The sequence below is a fragment of the Penicillium canescens genome (genome assembly GCF_028828765.1).
Source record: "Penicillium canescens strain IBT 15451 chromosome Unknown utg000006l_segment0_segment0, whole genome shotgun sequence".
Taxonomy (NCBI): domain Eukaryota; kingdom Fungi; phylum Ascomycota; class Eurotiomycetes; order Eurotiales; family Aspergillaceae; genus Penicillium; species Penicillium canescens.
Window position 1 is genome coordinate 2141097 of NW_026703968.1, and position 16778 is coordinate 2157874.

General features: G+C 49.0%; 9 protein-coding genes across 9 annotated transcripts; 5 read left to right on the forward strand and 4 right to left on the reverse strand.

Moving 5' to 3' along the window:
• Positions 1-719: 719 nt before the first annotated feature.
• N7446_009778 (uncharacterized protein) lies at positions 720-1169 on the forward strand (the record flags this gene model as incomplete). The annotated part of the gene is made up of 1 exon (XM_058518523.1): positions 720-1169. The coding sequence occupies one exon, from the start codon at positions 720-722 to the stop codon at positions 1167-1169; it is 450 nt and encodes a 149-aa protein (XP_058369311.1).
• An 82-nt stretch (positions 1170-1251) lies between these two features.
• N7446_009779 (succinate--CoA ligase (GDP-forming) subunit alpha) lies at positions 1252-2864 on the reverse strand. Its single transcript, XM_058518524.1, has 7 exons — positions 2621-2864; positions 2523-2551; positions 2343-2469; positions 2227-2289; positions 2127-2152; positions 1990-2072; positions 1252-1929 (listed from the first exon to the last, which is right to left on the reverse strand). Exons 1-7 carry the CDS (start codon positions 2779-2781, stop codon positions 1429-1431), a joined length of 990 nt encoding a protein of 329 aa, XP_058369312.1. The 5' UTR covers positions 2782-2864; the 3' UTR covers positions 1252-1428.
• Positions 2865-3033: 169 nt separating this feature from the next.
• On the forward strand, positions 3034-4814 carry N7446_009780 (Elongator subunit ELP3; the record flags this gene model as incomplete). The annotated part of the gene is made up of 2 exons (XM_058518525.1): positions 3034-3337; positions 3391-4814. 2 exons carry the CDS (start codon positions 3034-3036, stop codon positions 4812-4814), a joined length of 1728 nt encoding a protein of 575 aa, XP_058369313.1.
• Positions 4815-5350: 536 nt separating this feature from the next.
• N7446_009781 (uncharacterized protein) lies at positions 5351-6070 on the reverse strand (the record flags this gene model as incomplete). Its single annotated transcript, XM_058518526.1, has 5 exons — positions 5351-5428; positions 5527-5619; positions 5725-5782; positions 5848-5963; positions 6011-6070. 5 exons carry the CDS (start codon positions 6068-6070, stop codon positions 5351-5353), a joined length of 405 nt encoding a protein of 134 aa, XP_058369314.1.
• A 70-nt stretch (positions 6071-6140) lies between these two features.
• Positions 6141-7141, reverse strand: N7446_009782 (1-(5-phosphoribosyl)-5- ((5-phosphoribosylamino)methylideneamino)imidazole-4-carboxamide isomerase HIS6; the record flags this gene model as incomplete). The annotated part of the gene is made up of 3 exons (XM_058518527.1): positions 6141-6424; positions 6494-6680; positions 6842-7141. The coding sequence occupies 3 exons, from the start codon at positions 7139-7141 to the stop codon at positions 6141-6143; spliced, it is 771 nt and encodes a 256-aa protein (XP_058369315.1).
• Positions 7142-7294: 153 nt separating this feature from the next.
• On the forward strand, positions 7295-8264 carry N7446_009783 (uncharacterized protein; the record flags this gene model as incomplete). Its single annotated transcript, XM_058518528.1, has 2 exons — positions 7295-7639; positions 7701-8264. 2 exons carry the CDS (start codon positions 7295-7297, stop codon positions 8262-8264), a joined length of 909 nt encoding a protein of 302 aa, XP_058369316.1.
• Positions 8265-8415: 151 nt separating this feature from the next.
• Positions 8416-8879, reverse strand: N7446_009784 (RidA family protein; the record flags this gene model as incomplete). Its single annotated transcript, XM_058518529.1, has 2 exons — positions 8416-8708; positions 8768-8879. The coding sequence occupies 2 exons, from the start codon at positions 8877-8879 to the stop codon at positions 8416-8418; spliced, it is 405 nt and encodes a 134-aa protein (XP_058369317.1).
• Positions 8880-12706: 3827 nt separating this feature from the next.
• On the forward strand, positions 12707-14452 carry N7446_009785 (MFS transporter; the record flags this gene model as incomplete). The annotated part of the gene is made up of 4 exons (XM_058518530.1): positions 12707-12988; positions 13040-13280; positions 13330-13398; positions 13449-14452. 4 exons carry the CDS (start codon positions 12707-12709, stop codon positions 14450-14452), a joined length of 1596 nt encoding a protein of 531 aa, XP_058369318.1.
• Positions 14453-14801: 349 nt separating this feature from the next.
• Positions 14802-16651, forward strand: N7446_009786 (DUF890 domain protein; the record flags this gene model as incomplete). Its single annotated transcript, XM_058518531.1, has 10 exons — positions 14802-14881; positions 14945-14992; positions 15054-15129; positions 15188-15198; positions 15260-15358; positions 15410-15483; positions 15534-15663; positions 15728-15818; positions 15897-16160; positions 16223-16651. The coding sequence occupies 10 exons, from the start codon at positions 14802-14804 to the stop codon at positions 16649-16651; spliced, it is 1302 nt and encodes a 433-aa protein (XP_058369319.1).
• Between the last annotated feature and the right edge of the window lie 127 nt (positions 16652-16778).

The following is a 16778-nucleotide window of genomic DNA, read 5'->3' on the forward strand; positions in this document are numbered from 1 at the left end:
ATGGTATGAAGGAAGTATAGAAAGTGTCTATATATTCGTTCGAAGTGTATAAGGAGTCATAATAATGTTTTGATACCAGATTGTAGAGCGTGGCTACTGCCGGCTCAGCTGGGTTCCTTAGAAATGCCAAATGCTCTGCTAGCACCTTGTTTCCCAAGCAAGTATACCATGGAAGAAAAAACTATCGATAAAAGTCATACTTCAGTCCATGAAATACACGCATTGTTGGGAATCGGAGCATACCCAGGGAGCCACAATGCTATACTTCCCAAATAGGCTTTGTATAGGCCTTGTCCATATATTCCCTCAACAGGCCGGCCTAGGCACATTTGCTGTTCGATAAGACATATAGAGGGCTTATATAGAAAGGTATCAAGGTATATACACTTACGACATGTTTAGTATTGGGAAGAAAGAAAGAAAGAGGAAAAAGAGGACCGTGTAGGTGGTTGACAGCAGAACCAAGTTGGCCAGTCGCTATCCAGACGGGCTAGATGATTGCATAAATGGAAATTACAGAGCAGCTAGCAAAATTCTTGACATTATATCAAGATCAACACCTATAGTATCGATCCTGAAATGATCTCCGGCGCTTGGTACTTGAGTGAGTCAGGTCGATCCGCTTGGCCTCGTATTACCATAGTGAACACCTATTTAAGAGAGATCAGTTCCCCGAGACGACAATTCCCAAAATCTCGTTCATAAGTTCGGTATTCTAAATGCCGGAATCAAAAGAGACAGAGCCCAGCGCTTCAATGCCTGGAAACAGTGACAAACAGGCAAGGCTACCCCCTAATGAAGACTACATATCAAGACACCAACTAACCAATCCCCAGCCCACGTCGAGTCAAATAGTTCAAATCTCAGAGTTCTTACCTGTTTTAGACCAAGATTTGTACGAGTTCTTCCAGGAAATCACGTCTGAAATCCAGAAGCTCGGATGTTCGAGGGCGGAAGCAGTGGCGCGCATCAACGAAGCTTGGGGCCAGGTGGATTTCGAAACAAATGATATTGTCTACCATGAGGAACCCAAGTTCTGGGCCTACCGTCACTACTATGAGGAGGTGCTATCGTGGGATGAGGGCGCAGACCGGTCGAACTGGAAAGTGCGAGATGCACCACCCCCAGGGTCTGCGTCGTGGACGTTGAAGGAAGAAGTTGATGTATAATACCCGGTTGTATATAGTTCTGGTCTACTAATCTACCTTGTTGGATCACCTATGATGCACAAAGCGGGATACAGTAAAGTTACACGAAAGTAATTACTTCAAGGGTCTCTAACACAAAGGAGAAAAAGAATACAGGAGCAGTTACCAAGGAACAGCCCATAAAACCCCATAGTATAAATGGCAAATATCACCTCAGATCCCCAGCCGTAGCATAAAGATACAGGCAAAAAAGACACATGATGCATCAACAGCGACTAATTTAGACAAGGTCGCGCTTGACGAACTCAGCAAGGAGGGACTTGCCGAGGTTGGCGGGGCTGCGCTCGACAATGACACCGGCATCGGTCAGGGCGGAGATCTTGGAGTCGGCACCACCCTTACCACCGGAGACGATGGCACCGGCGTGACCCATGCGGCGACCGGGGGGAGCAGAGATACCGGCGATGAAGGAGACGGCGGGCTTGTTGTGGATGTTGTTGGCCTTGAAGAACTCGGCGGCGTCCTCCTCGGCGGAACCACCAATCTCACCGATCATGATGATACCGTCGGTCTCGGGGTCCTCGAGGAAGATCTTCAGGCAGTCGATGAAGTTGGTGCCGGAGAAGGGGTCACCACCGATACCGACGACGAGAGACTGACCAAGGCCGGCCTGGGTGGTCTGGTTGACGGCCTCGTAGGTCAAAGTACCGGAGCGGGAGACGATACCGACACGACCGCGCTTGTGGATGAAGCCGGGCATGATACCGATCTTGCATTGTCCCTATAAACGAGATATATGAGCACCCGGCGCGTTTCGAAGGACTGTATGGTGATAGCTTACGGGAGCGATGATACCGGGGCAGTTGGGGCCGACCAGGCGGGTCTTGTTCTGGGTCTTGAGGATATCGGTGATGCGGACCATGTCTATATCAAAACAATCAGTTTGCGTGCTTCATGTGCTATTCGAACGATTCGTACCGTGCTGAGGAATACCCTCAGTAATGCTATAGAAGAAAATCCCGTCAGTTTGAAGCTCCTAATAGGGAGGCAAAAAAAGTTCCATTGGTTTGACACGTACCAAACAACGAGGCCCATCTCAGCGGCGATGGCCTCCTCGATACCGGCAGCAGCGAGAGGGGGACTGACTGCAGTTAGCGCAATTATTCTGGTCTCATCGAAATCGTAGGATCATACGGGACGAAGATAGCAGAGGCGGTAGCACCGGTCTCCTTCACGGCATCGCTAACGTTGGCGAAGACGGGGAGGTCGAGGTGAGTGCTGCCAGCCTTCTTGGGGTTGGTACCGCCGACAACATTTGTGCCTATCCTGTGTAAGCAATGGGTGACTCGTCGCAATGGCGAAAGAAGAAAATACCGTAGGCGATGGCCTGCTCTGCGTGGAAGCTATTTCGAGACGAAGTGTCAGCGTCGAGCGCGTACAATTATCAGGGAATCTGCAGAATCTGCACTCACGTTCCCTGCTTTCCGGTGAAACCCTGGAACAGGACGCGAGTGTCCTTGTTGATGCGAAGGTTGTTCACGGTGGATTGGTAGGCAGAGGTGGCCTCAGTCCGGCGCTGGGTGGCACCGAACTGGCGGAGGGCCGAGACAGTGTTACGGCGGAAGGCCTGCATTGCGATAGGTAGAGAGGAGAGGTGTTGAGGAGTATGAAAGGAGAGAAAAGGATTCGGGTATGGTGAAGGGATCGGGTTGCGCGCCCGGGAGTTTTCGCTCGGGACAATCTTTTACTTAAGCGGATCCGAGTGCTGTTCGGGCGCAGGCCTCGGCGACCACAATTTTTATACCCCCACCACCCCAGCTCAACAGCTTCATCTTCACTCTTTCTCCACGTCTTCCCGCCTCGGCGCGGTGATATCCTCTTCACCATGGCCACCATGACGATGACCCCCACGAACACGAAGCGAAACGCCAAGAAGATGGCGAAGCAGGTGCCGGAGAACGAACGGTTCATGCGAGCGTGCTCCGACATTGCAAATGCCCTGATCCAGGAGTACGAGTCCTCAAGGGACTCCTCACAGCCTAAGAAGGATGTCAACCTCAACAAGTTGCGCGGCACGATCGCCAAAAAGCACAGTCTGTCGACCCAGCCGCCACTGACGGCCATCATTGCCGCAGTACCTGAACACTACAAGAAATACATTCTACCGAAGCTGATCGCAAAGCCTATTCGTATGTCACAACTGTCTGGGGGAGTGCTGGGCACCAGCTAACTTGATTTGCAGGAACTTCTTCTGGTATCGCCGTGGTGGCAGTTATGTGCAAACCTCACCGATGCCCTCATATCGCCTACACCGGTAACATTTGCGTCTACTGCCCCGGTGGTCCAGACTCTGACTTCGAATACTCGACTCAATCCTACACCGGATATGAGCCAACCTCGATGCGGGCGATCCGCGCTCGTTACGATCCATTTGAACAGGCGCGAGGACGAGTGGACCAGATCAAATCTCTCGGCCACAGCGTGGACAAGGTCGAATACATCATTATGGGTGGAACTTTCATGTCGCTGCCGGAAGACTACCGTGACAGCTTCATCTCACAGCTTCACAATGCACTGAGCGGATACCAAACGGACAATGTCGACGAGGCCGTGCAGGCAGGCGAAATGAGCAACGTGAAGTGTGTGGGTATCACAATTGAAACACGACCAGATTACTGTCTGGATACACATTTGAGCAGTATGCTCCGCTACGGCTGTACTCGACTGGAAATCGGTGTACAGAGTCTGTACGAGGATGTTGCGCGAGACACCAACCGCGGTCATACTGTGGCAGCAGTGGCTGAGACTTTCAAGCTTGCCAAGGATGCCGGCTTCAAGGTTGTCAGCCACATGATGCCCGATTTGCCCAATGTTGGAATGGAGCGCGATCTTTTCCAGTTCCAGGAGTACTTCGAGAACCCCAACTTCCGCACTGACGGTCTCAAGCTCTACCCCACGCTTGTTATTCGAGGCACCGGTCTCTACGAATTGTGGCGAACCGGCCGTTATAAGAACTACACCCCCAATGCGCTGATCGACTTAGTCGCACGCATCCTCGCCCTGGTTCCTCCATGGACTCGTATCTACCGAGTTCAACGCGATATCCCCATGCCATTGGTGACATCTGGCGTGGAGAACGGCAACCTGCGCGAATTGGCATTGGCACGCATGAAGGACTTCGGTACGACCTGCCGTGACGTACGCACCCGAGAGGTCGGTATCAACGAAGTGAAGAACAAGATCCGCCCCTCGCAGATCGAGTTGATCCGCCGTGATTACACTGCCAACGGCGGTTGGGAAACATTCTTGGCATACGAGGACCCGAAGCAAGATATCCTCATTGGCTTGCTTCGTCTGCGCAAGTGCAGCGATACCCACACCTTCCGTCCTGAGTTCACAGGCCAGCAGACGAGTATCGTCCGCGAGTTGCACGTTTATGGTTCTGCTGTGCCACTTCATGGACGTGATGCCCGCAAGTTCCAGCACCGTGGCTTTGGTACCTTGCTAATGGAGGAGGCGGAGCGCATTGCTCGTGAGGAGCACGGCAGTACGAAGATCAGTGTTATCTCCGGTGTTGGCGTGCGTAGCTACTATGCTCGCCTTGGGTACTTCTTGGATGGTCCTTACATGTCCAAGATGCTGGACCCTTGGGAAGATGAGGAGTGATTTATTGGAAAAAGAAGAAAGAAACAAAACAAAACTAGGTGCTGGAGCTGGAGCTCTAAATCTGGTTCTGCATCCACTGGCGTTGGCGGTCATGAAATCATGCTACTTCTCAATGATGATGAATAAATGTCTTTACAAAAGTTTACTCTCTAGATGCATCAAATGGACATAATGAGATATCAAAAAAAGAAGCTGGCTATACTTCGAGCGGTCTATGTACAAGTCGCAGGTAGATCGTCTGTGCGTCTGTGTGTTCTAGTAAGGAAACTGGGAAACCTGCCCCGCAAACGACTTCCAAGCAGATCCTTGCTCATTCATGGACGAATACGTACGAGTCGCTCAATGAGACAGGCAAGATGACTGCCGAGGGACGGACACCATCTCTGCTGTCTTTCCGCTTCAAGGCACATCAAACTCATCAATCCAAGACCATGTTGGCCCATAGAAAACACCGAGATTTCATCCCAAATATTGCAAATCGATAGATAAACGCGTTGTCAGGACACCGAAGAAAAAGGACGTATGCTATATCAGCTTCAATGCAGTGATATAGCACCTCCCCTGCTGTTTCGCATGTGGAGGAAAGCCTGGAAGCCACAGAACACGAAGAAGCCCTATTGATCAGAAAATAGAACGTCAGTAACCAATACTCCCCATTCTCTCTCTCTTGTACAGTGATCGGTCTTGTGTCCGAGGTATGGGAATGACGTACAGCGTAAACGATCACAGCGGTGTAAATTGAAGCAGCGACTGCGGGACCATCTTCTGGCTCGTCTTCTGAACCGGTGTATGCGTGGTTGTTGCTCTGTACCAGGGAAGTTCTTGTTAGCGCTCGATGTCATATTACGTATGCCTTGTGAGGGCCGGGTCTTTGGGCGGGCTGGTGTCGGAGAGGGTCGGAATCACGTACGCTGTATAGGGAGCCGAGGACTGATAAGATGATGATTGCGAAGAGGGAGATAACGACACTATTTGGCGGGCGAGAGGTTAGAACGATGGGGTTGATTGTTGGAGATGGGTTGGAAGAGCGTACCAGGACCAGGCGTTCAGGGCAGAGACGACGGGCTTCATGTTTGCGGAGACAGAGGAGGATCCAGAGAAAGGTAATCGGATAAAGAAAATAGGTAGAGAGAGTATGTCGCTAAAGGGCTAGTAAAGAGAGAGGTTGAAGTCTCAAGATACGGAGGCGGGCGGACCTTCACTTGCAAGGCCCTAACCCGCTTTCGGACAAGCCCAGACCCGCCATCTATAAACATCAACCTAGTGCTTTGGGGTATTTTGCAAGTTTGAACTTGTTTATTGGGCATTTATTGTTTTTGTTTCTATTTAATGAGACTTGTTCCATTCGATACACTCATCGAATGTCACTCCAGAGCCACCGAAGATATCCAACGCACTGCCAATTGTCAAGTCCACTCGTCCCTTGCTGGACGTGTGGACCTTTTCTAGGTCTTGCAAATTGCGCGCACCTCCGGCATAGGTCACAGGGATGGTACACCAGTCAGCCAGTCTGGATACCAATTCCTCGTCGACACCTTGTTGCAGGCCCTCTACATCTGCAGCGTGGATCAAGAACTCGGCGCAATATGGTTCGAGTAATGCGATGGATTCTATAAAATATCAATGAGCAAACCATACATATCAACAACAGTCAAAAGCTGAAAGATATAAGGACGTACCCTGGTTAATCTCCATTTCGGTGATGGTTTGCCAGCGGTCCATGGCCACAAACCAAGTATTGTCTTTTCTGCGACAGCTAAGATCCAAGACCAGCTTTGACTTGTCGCCGCCGAGAGCAGACAGAACCGACTGAAGCCTCTCGAGCGAGAATTTGCCGGCAGGGAAAAGGAAAGAAGTGATGATCACCTATTGTCCCGCATTCCATGATTAGCGTCATCGGACTATTACTATGACGGAGGACTTGGAACAGGATTTTGAAGCAGCCGCAGGACCAAAAGATCTCTTCAATTCTCAATCAAGCACAGTACCAATCAAGAAATTCGTAATTCGCAGAGGGTGGTGCATACCTTGTCCGCGCCCTGGTCAATCCAATATTGGGCATTTTGGTCGGTAATACCTCCAGCAACTTGTAAACCACCTGGCCATGTCTTTAACGCCTCTTGAGCAGCCTCCTCATTTCCCGGGCCAAGCTTCACAACATGCCCACCGCGCAAGTCATGCTTCTCATACAATCCCGCATAGTGGCTGGCGGGAAGCTTAGATACGTAGTTGGTCTTCAGGTCGGCAGCCACTTGACTGAGGGTGCCACCCACAATCTGCTTCACCTGCCCCGAATGCAGGTCAATGCACGGTCTGAATTTGGTCATTGTCTTCGAATTGGAGAGAAGAGTTGTGATATTCAGCGACGCTCGAGTCGAGGGGCTTATCTCTTATCACACGTGATATGCGATTAGCTCGAAAAACTTCTTGGGCGGCGCAATTGTTTTGACTCCTCTACATAATCGACAGACACATTCATCATGGTCGGAAAACGGAAGCGCGAGACCACTGTTGTCTCTAAGCCTAAAAAGAAGGAGAGTCCTCCTCCCGCGGACAATGCGCAGGACGTATTCCGCAAACTTTTCGAAGCGCAGTTCGAGCCTCTTGATTTGCCAGGCCATACCGCCAAACCCGCCCATTCTACGGATTCCGAGGGCGACGAGGACGAGGATGAAGATGAGGATGAACTCTCTGGATCCGAGCTTGGCTCAGATGATCTATCCGACTTCAGCGACGTGAGCAATGAAGTCGAGGTGGTGGAACACACGGATGCCCACATGGCACCAGAAGACCGAATGGACAAGAAGACTCGAAAAGCGTTTTTGGTGTGTGCTGAATTGCTGAATATCAAGAGGCTGGGGTTCAATACTAATAATGTTGCTGCAGAGTGGAAAATTATTATCTAATTTAGAGAAACCGAGTGCCAACTCGGACGACCCTGCAACCAAGAAGGAGGAGGAGGACGATGCCCACGACGCTGTGAACTTGAAGCACGATCTCGCATTACAGCGACTTCTCAAGGAATCTCACCTCCTCGATTCCGCAGACGATCTTGCACCCACTGGAAAGAACCGTCTTAAGGCTCTGGATATGCGCATGCAATCCCTCGGAGCTAAGTCTTCGCTTTATGCGCAGAAGATGCCAGATGCGCATCGACGTGGCATCAATGCCAAGGCAGCTTCGAAGGAAGACAAACGCCGCCGTGAAGCTAAGGAGAACGGCATTATTCTCGAGAAACCTAACAAGGCCTCCAAATCGAACAGTGGGCGACGAGAGCGTGGTGTTGGAGGTTCCTCCGTGGGCAAATTCTCAGGGGGTACATTGAACCTGAACAAGCAAGATATTGCTCATGTCCAGGCCTCGGGACGCCGAATGACTGGTGGCAGAGGGAAGGGCAAGTCCAGAGGGAGGGGTGGAAGCAGAGGTGGAGGGAGAGGCGGCAGCCGTTGAGAATAATCATGTTCATCAGAACTCTTATGCATTCGTGAGCCAATTTTCTCTCACGTGGTAACGCCTATATACCATTCTTGATTTTGAAACTGGGCAACTTGGGTCTCATACAAAAACGCATCTCACGCTATATCACATTCAAGCGCAATGCTCAAGGGTCATGAGCAACCACCTCGATCTCTACCCGCATATCATCCTCGCCAAGTCTTGAAACGCCCACACACGTCCAAATCGGTTGGTGATCAGGCATCCACTTCTTGAAGTTTCGCACCATCGCGTCGAGGGCCTCGTTGTTGATTGGGACATGATACGAGTTCACCCGAAAAACCTGCTCCCATCCCTTCCCTCCTGCATCCTTCAGGTTCAGATCGACATTGGCGAAAGCTTGGTCAATCTGGGCGTTGATTTCACGGTGGAACTCGAAGGTCTTTGGGTTCCAGCCGCCTGTGGGAGATGCTGTCAGCATGCATGCTTGTTCGGGCGATGTCCTTGGACTTTCATACCTTGGCCTGCGCACTCGATGCGATCGCCAATGCGGACGGCTTGGCTGTAATTGAACTCTCGCTTGGCCTTTTGGCCCCAGCCGTCGTAGCAGTAGTATTGCAAGTGCGACATCTTGGAATCGATGTAGATAATGGGACTTGATACGATGTGTTATTGGGATATTGTCGTAGTTTTCAGTTGGAAGGGAAACAAATAGATTCAATTAAAGATAAATTCTTGCAATCCAGCAATTTTGCTGGAGTGTATGTAGTGGTTAGGCGGAATATACCTTCCGCTGAAGAACATAACGTCATTGATACAGAAGCATCACAAGTAACTTGTACGTTAAAACGCAAATATTGTTGTATTCAACATATCAAGACCAGGAATTTTTAGATCTGCAATATTAATAGTATTTATCCGGTACGATACTCTAGACTTGGCTCAAGCGTCTAAAAATAGCAGCAGTATGCATGCATATGTATCCCAGTTGCAGGGGATGTATACATATGTTGGCAACAGCTTGCATACATATAAATTCGGCGAAGCTATATGTTCGACCTATATAAGCCATGACAATAACACCGATTTATGAATCCGCCATTTATACATCGTACATTGAGATTATGAATGTCCCGACTCAACCAACAGTTGCCACCACAATTCCTCACTTTTGCGACGCCAAGAAACCAAGGTCTTTACCAAGATACTACAGTCAAGTCAGATGTGCACGAGGCACGATCAACAGGCCAATGTAAAAGCCGCGTATGAATCTATTTCACCCTGTAGGGCCACCCGACCGTTATTGTGGATTGCACAGATATTTCTGCACGATCGCAGCACTATCAAATTGGGATTTCCATACTAAACTCTCACGCTATTGCCAAATCCACACGCGAGCTCCATATGTCGACGATCAGGGGTGTTCCGAGGGGCCCTGTAGGGCCGAAGAAGTTAAGAGCTGAGTCGAGACAAAGATGCGCGTGTGTGTCTCCGTGGTCCACAGGTTCCATATGGATTTGCGTTTCGGGTCCAACAGTCCTGGAGCCGTGGTGCCAAGGTGGGTTATGGCGCTACGCAAAAATTGGGAGCGGATTTGGTCGGAGACGGTCTAGCTGAGATGTATGTTTGTGACGTTATTTCTTCTGTGTCTGGTGTGGGTGGATATGATCCGCGATTTGGAAGAACATGGGACCATTGTTTCCATGTGATGATGCTACGCTGCAACTTTCCGTCGCAATGCCGTCGGCCTTACTTGCATTCTTTGCAGAATTGTCTGGAACTTTCTTATCTGGTTTTCTAGTGCAAGTCCCAGTTTGTCAGGAAATGGCCTCGGGCAATCCAGGGGTTGCATTGGATCTGCAAATCCCCTGGCCAATGCGTTTTATTGAAGCGCCAACTCAAATATATCGAACACAGCCTCATGCCGTCGTAACACAGGCAGACATATTTTACACTATTCATGTTTTGGCTGTGTGTTTCAAATGAAGATTGTCATGCCTGTCAGGGGGGAACTACTAGATCTACGAGAAGGCTGCTAGAAGCCACAGTGGACTTGGACTATTGTTTCATAAATTAATAACAAAAATTGACTCTTCTAAAGAGAAGAAAAATAAAGAGGAAAAAGAGAGTGGCTAAAAAAATAATAATCAAATAACTACAAGGTTGGCTGTATACGTCAAGTTAGAAAGCCATGGGAGACAAGTAACAATAGCAATCGGTGTCAACAACTCTAAAGAAAATTGTTATCAGATAGACCTACGGACTTGACCTCGGCGCTACAGAATAAATCCGAAAGACCAGACACATGAAGTGCAAGTTTCGGCGCTTCAGCTTGCAACTGTTTGGTGGACCTTCTTCAAGGGACCCGGACGGGTGCCTGTCCCTTTTGGGCTCAGTTTGAAAGTTTGTAAATGAGATTGCCCTGTCGCCCGGCCAAAACCAATGCATGTATGTATGATGTGATTCGCAACCTTTGGAGATTGTAACCCTACATGTAAGCCAAAAAGCCCAGACCCTGCTATGTTGATCACTTTGATGTAGTGGAAATGCATCTTTGATCGGATTACCGTATACTGCCGGGCCAGTCTACAAGAACCACCACTAAACGTGCACAAAGTACGATTAAACTCGGCTAGCCGATATTTTCTCGGGATCTCTCGGCGGTGGCGCTCGCCAGGGAAGTGATTTGGGAGCTGTGCCGTGAAATTCAGGGTCTTGGCGTTGGGCATCAAAATTGAGGGATCGAAGAGCTTTCTCGTGCCGAAAAGTAAACTGATAGTACAGTATCAGCCTTGATCAGCCCTATCCAGCCTTAACCAGCCTTAGCCGAGCGGAAGGTTGAGTACGGAGTGAAAGAAATACCCCGAAAGGATATGATCGAAGGTCAGTTGAGAGATGTGCAAGTCATTGCAGGTCAAGAATCAATCGCAGACGATGACGAGGTCTTGGCTACTCCGCTGGGATTTTCTAGACGTGGCGCGCGTGGTCCTCAGTGGAGTACAGTACTTGTAAGACTAGACCAGAAAAGAATCACAACTTAGCACAAAGCAACAGTGGAGCTGATCGACAGTAGAAGATTGGCACCATTGTGCCATTGTGCACAGTCGACATAGAGGCCGTTCAATGTGTCGATCATCTCCATTTAGCGCGAACCCTGTCCCGAAATGTCGTGGACCTCATTCTTCGCCTTTCCTCCACCTATGATGCTCCCGGAGCTTGAAATGCAGCAACATTGGTCAGTAGCTTGTGAATACTGCTTGTCTGGTGCTATACTGCATCCTCATTGGATCCTTAGTGCCCAAACCTAAACCGTATGCCCCCTTTGCGGGTCTTCATTGGATAGGGATTCTGCGTGCGGCAAGGGATCCCCTATACAAAGATCCAAGGGGATGGTTATCTACGTAACTACACCACGTTCATTGGTCTTTTATTCCCCCTGAATCAATAATGCTTGGGCACCGATGAAGCTTGGGACTTGCTTGACAGATAATGAGCATAATCGCTAATAACGGGGCTCATGGAGTCACGAAGCTCTGGAGAGAGAGAGAGGCGTGTTTCAGGTTTCTCCTCCCCGTATCCAAGATATCTAAATTGCCAAGGCTTGACTTGTTAGGCATTAGACCATGATTGGTTTCGGTATACCCTTCTGCTTATCGTGCATCCCCGACTGCGGACCCTCGGGAACTTGGGTATTGTATCAAGATGCCGAGTCCGAAAGTAGAAAAGTCCTCGAGATTTCAGAACGAGCTCTTCGGGACTGTTTCCCATCCTATGGGCGAAACCGGTTGTACTGCACATGCTTTGCAGATCATCTGTCAAATAGTGCAAGCGTATACGGACGTCGGAAGGAATTACAGTGGGTAGTAGCATTCGCCCTAGGATATTTTTTGAGGCACTGTTCCACTGTTCACTACATTCAATTCCCCGGAATGACTCGCGTAGTCCTTAAAAATGCGCCTCTTCCGTGGATAAACTCCAGGCGTTGAGGCCTAGAGGTATAATACAATACATGCAAGCCAGAAGACATTATTCAATCGTAAGCAGCATGACGGGAATTCTTTTGCAAACATTGAGTCTTGTACATGTAAGTGATCGTCGCCTGTATGTGTCAAATTGAGCTGCGTCGGCCTTACCAGATCTGTCTGATCTTTGCCATTTCTATCATCAAGGGGATGGGTCTGTGGCCCCCCTGGTCAAACCCACAGTGGACCGGGCTTAGTTGACTCTCAGGTGCATGTTCCGCCTAATATTTTGCTATTTTCGAATTGTATTGTTATCAGGGGGAGTTGGGCTGGAATCAGAATACAAAAGGCTGCCATCATTCCATTTTTGAACTTTAGATTTATCCAAAGCTGTCTGGATCCGATGAAGTCCCATTTCCATCAACGTTATTGTCAATGACTTGTGTCTCTTTCCATATATACAAAGTTGTTCTTCCTATTTTATAACTATCCATTATGTCTCAATACAGTTCTACTGAGACTCTCAAGGACCCCAGAGTCACAGAGCATTCTGTCAACTCAAGCCCCAGTCTTTCGTCTCAGGATGAGAAGGACATCTCTACACCATCAACGCCGGCAGAGTCGATCAACCTCGAAGACCAAGCAGCTACACCACCACCATACCATGTCTTCACTCGATCTCGCAAGTTGCAGATGGTCATCATTGTCTCCTTCGCCGCCATCTTCTCCCCACTCTCTTCAAACATCTATTTCCCTGCGCTATCAGAGATTTCAAAGGTTAGTTCACTTCCAGTAAGTCCTCATCTTATCATCCTAACAATAACATAGGAGCTTGATGTCTCCATGTCATTAGCCACCTTGACGGTCACTGTATACATGATTGCTCAAGGTCTTGCTCCAAGTTTCTGGGGTTCCTTCTCCGATGTCCTTGGCCGTCGTGTAATCTTTATTGGAACATTCCTTGTCTACATTATTGCCAATATTGCGTTGGGTGTCTCCACAAACTATACCCAACTCATGGTCTTCCGAGCCCTACAGGCTGCCGGAAGTGCAGCCACCATCTCAATTGGTAAGATGAAACGTCTAGCATTTCCTGATTTCATTACTTACTTACTTAGGTGCCGGTGTAATTGGTGATATCACCACCTCAGCAGAGCGAGGCAGCTTGATTGGTATCTTTGGTGGTGGTAAGCTACCCGCTCAAACAATGTGTACTTCCAAAGCTGACATTATCGAGTTCGCATGTTGGGACAAGGAATAGGACCAGTATTTGGTGGTATCTTATCTGAATACCTCGGATTCCGGTCCATCTTCTGGTTCTTGATCATCGTATCCGGAATCAGCCTCCTCTCCATTCTGTTTTTCCTCCCTGAAACCCTCCGTACAATCGCCGGTAATGGCACTGTGCCTCTCAAGGGCATGTACCGGCCATTGATCTACTCCATTACCGGACAAAAGGATGCCCAGGAAGGCTCAACCCCTTCTGGAAAGAAGTCCAACGTCACCTGGAGGACCGTTGTTGCACCTCTCACTTTTTTGGGTGAGAAAGACGTCTTCATCACATTGTTCTTTGGTAGCATTGTATACACTGTCTGGTCCATGGTCACATCTTCTACATCCGACTTGTTCGAACAGGAGTATGGTCTCAACTCTATGGAGGTAGGCCTGACCTTCCTCGGCAATGGTATCGGATGCATGACTGGCTCTTACACAATTGGATACCTGATGGATTACAACCACAAGAGGACCGAGCACGAGTATTGCCAGCAGCACAACCTTCCCATTGACACCCGCATTAACTCCAAGACACACCCGGATTTCCCCATCGAATACGCCCGTATGCGCAACACCTGGTGGATCACTGCAATTTTCATTGTCTCTGTTGCTGTCTATGGTGTGTCCCTCCGCACACACCTTGCACTTCCCATCATTCTACAATTCATTATTGCGTATGGTTCCACTGCCATCTTCACCATCAACAGTGCACTCGTCATCGATCTTTATCCCGGTGCCAGCGCCAGCGCAACAGCCGTCAACAACCTGATGAGATGTCTGATTGGCGCTGCAGGTGTCGCTGCCGTCCAGCCTATCATCGATGCCATCACTGCTCAGTGGACATTCGTTCTGCTTGCGGGTATTACCATCGCCATGCTCCCACTCCTGATGGCCGAAATGCGATGGGGATACCAATGGCGACTTGAGCGTCACGAGCGCTCCCAAAAGAAAGAAAACAAGGTCTAAAACTGAGACTTTGAGGAGGAATATCCGAAATATGGTTCAACAAAAACAGGATACAGAACAGGCACCCGCCTATAACGACTTGACGATTTGGGCTTCTCAGTGCAAAAACAGTGCATATATGGTTTCAATTCTCAGCGATACACCCTTTTGGCGATTAATTATTTTATTTCTGGGCTGTATATAGAAGACGATTCTTACATTGTCGTGAATTCAAGGGTTCTCATAGTCACATGACGCCATCAACCTAACTTCACACCGTTCGTATTCCCCGTCGTAACCAACAACAACGTTTCGTCAAATATCTCAAAAGTACAATGAGCGGATCTTCAAAGTGAAACCAACGCGCAAAATGGAAAATGCACGAAATCTCTACAGAAACGACGTTGATTTCGCAGCCTTAGCGCTGCAGTCGCGCGACTTCGCCAAGTAGTACGTGAACTGGCCTGTGCTCAATCACTACGCAAAATGCACCCTCACTAACGGGATATCAAGTTTGAAACCAAAATCTCAATTAGACTTCAGCGACCCAGCCGCTGTCCGGTAACTCCGAGTCATTTAATGCCTGGAATCCTTGCCCCAGTGGATAACTAACATCATGCAGGCAGCTCACTACTACCCTCCTGGAGCAGGACTTTCATTTGAAAGTGGAGATTCCTGAAGATCGACTATGTCCACCGGTATGCATATATATTAAACAGCGACGATCTCATGCACATGCGCTGACTTCGCTTGCAGGTACCAAATAGGTATGTCCACGCAGGGTTGATACCAAGATACCTCCCTGTACACGACTAACACAAACAACAGACTTAATTACATTCTCTGGCTTCAGGACCTTCTGGACTCCACCACTGGAGAACTCAAATCTGGATATGACTCCAACCGAGAAGTCGTCGGTCTTGATATGTATGTTTCTCCCGCTCCACCCGCCTGAAAATCACAACTTATCAATCACAGTGGGACCGGGTGTATCAGTATTTACCCACTGCTTGGCTGCACAACCCGGCCCGGTTGGAAGTTTGTTGCAACGGGTATGTTCGCCAGTCACGTTTACTTGAAACGATACTGATTGACCCGGTAGATATCGACTCCAATAACATATGCAGCTCTCAGCACAACGTCCAATTGAACAACCTCGAGCACCGAATCCGGGTTATCAATACTGACGCTGAGGGACCGCTCTTCCCGCTAAACAAGCTTGGCCATGAAACGTGCGTCTCTCCCGAAACTAGTCCCTGCTAGAATCTATCTGATCTAACATTGGCTACCAATCAGTCTCGACTTTACCATGTGCAATCCCCCCTTCTATACCTCGCGTGATGAACTGATTCAATCCGCCGAGCAAAAGGCACGGCCTCCATTTTCGGTAAGTATAATATTTCACCAAATATTTGTCATGCCAAAAACAAAGCAAAACACATACATGTACTAATGGTTTTTTCAGGCATGTACCGGCGCCGAGGTGGAAATGGTCACCCGCGGTGGAGAAGTAGCTTTCGTGAAACGCATGATCGACGAGAGTCTCGTTTTGCGTGACCGTATCCAGTGGTATACATCCATGCTCGGCAAACTCAGTAGTGTCTCCGTTCTTGTTGAGATGCTGATGCAGCACGATAATCACAATTATGCCGTCACCGAGTTTGTGCAGGGGAGCAAGACGAAGCGGTGGGCTCTGGCTTGGTCGTGGGGGAATAAACGGCCTATTATGGTATGTTTTATGCAATCTTCATCGAGATTTTTGATATGTTCTCGTGCCTAACTGTTCGATAGACCGTTGCGCGAGGAATACCTGGATTCCCGAAGCATCTGCTTCCCTTCCCTGCTGATTACGCGTTCACTTTGGCACCCGGTACATCTATTGACACAGCTAGCGCTACCTTAAACAGCGAATTTGATTCCCTGCCCTGGTTCTGGAGCTGGGATCAAAATACCTCGGCGGGGACTGGTCTCGCCGCTGAGAATGTATGGTCTCGACAAGCACGCCGGAAGATGAAACTCGCTGGCCAGGAAGGCGAAGGCAGATTGAAAGAGGTACCAGCACGAGTCCAGCTGGGAGTACGCGTGTACCTACGGTTACTCAGACGCCAGAAGCCTGAAAACGAAGAGGTACAAGCATTGGTACGGTGGACCCAGGGGACAGACAGTGTCCTATTCGAGAGTTTCTGCGGGATGGTGAAAAGAAAGCTGGAAGCAAAGTGATACATACGATAAGTTACATGCCTACAGTAAATCGAGAACAAGGTAAATTGGCATGCATAGCTTCATGTTGCTAAATCAACAAAATCGAACCAAATGAATATCAAAATGCAAATAGCAATTCATAATC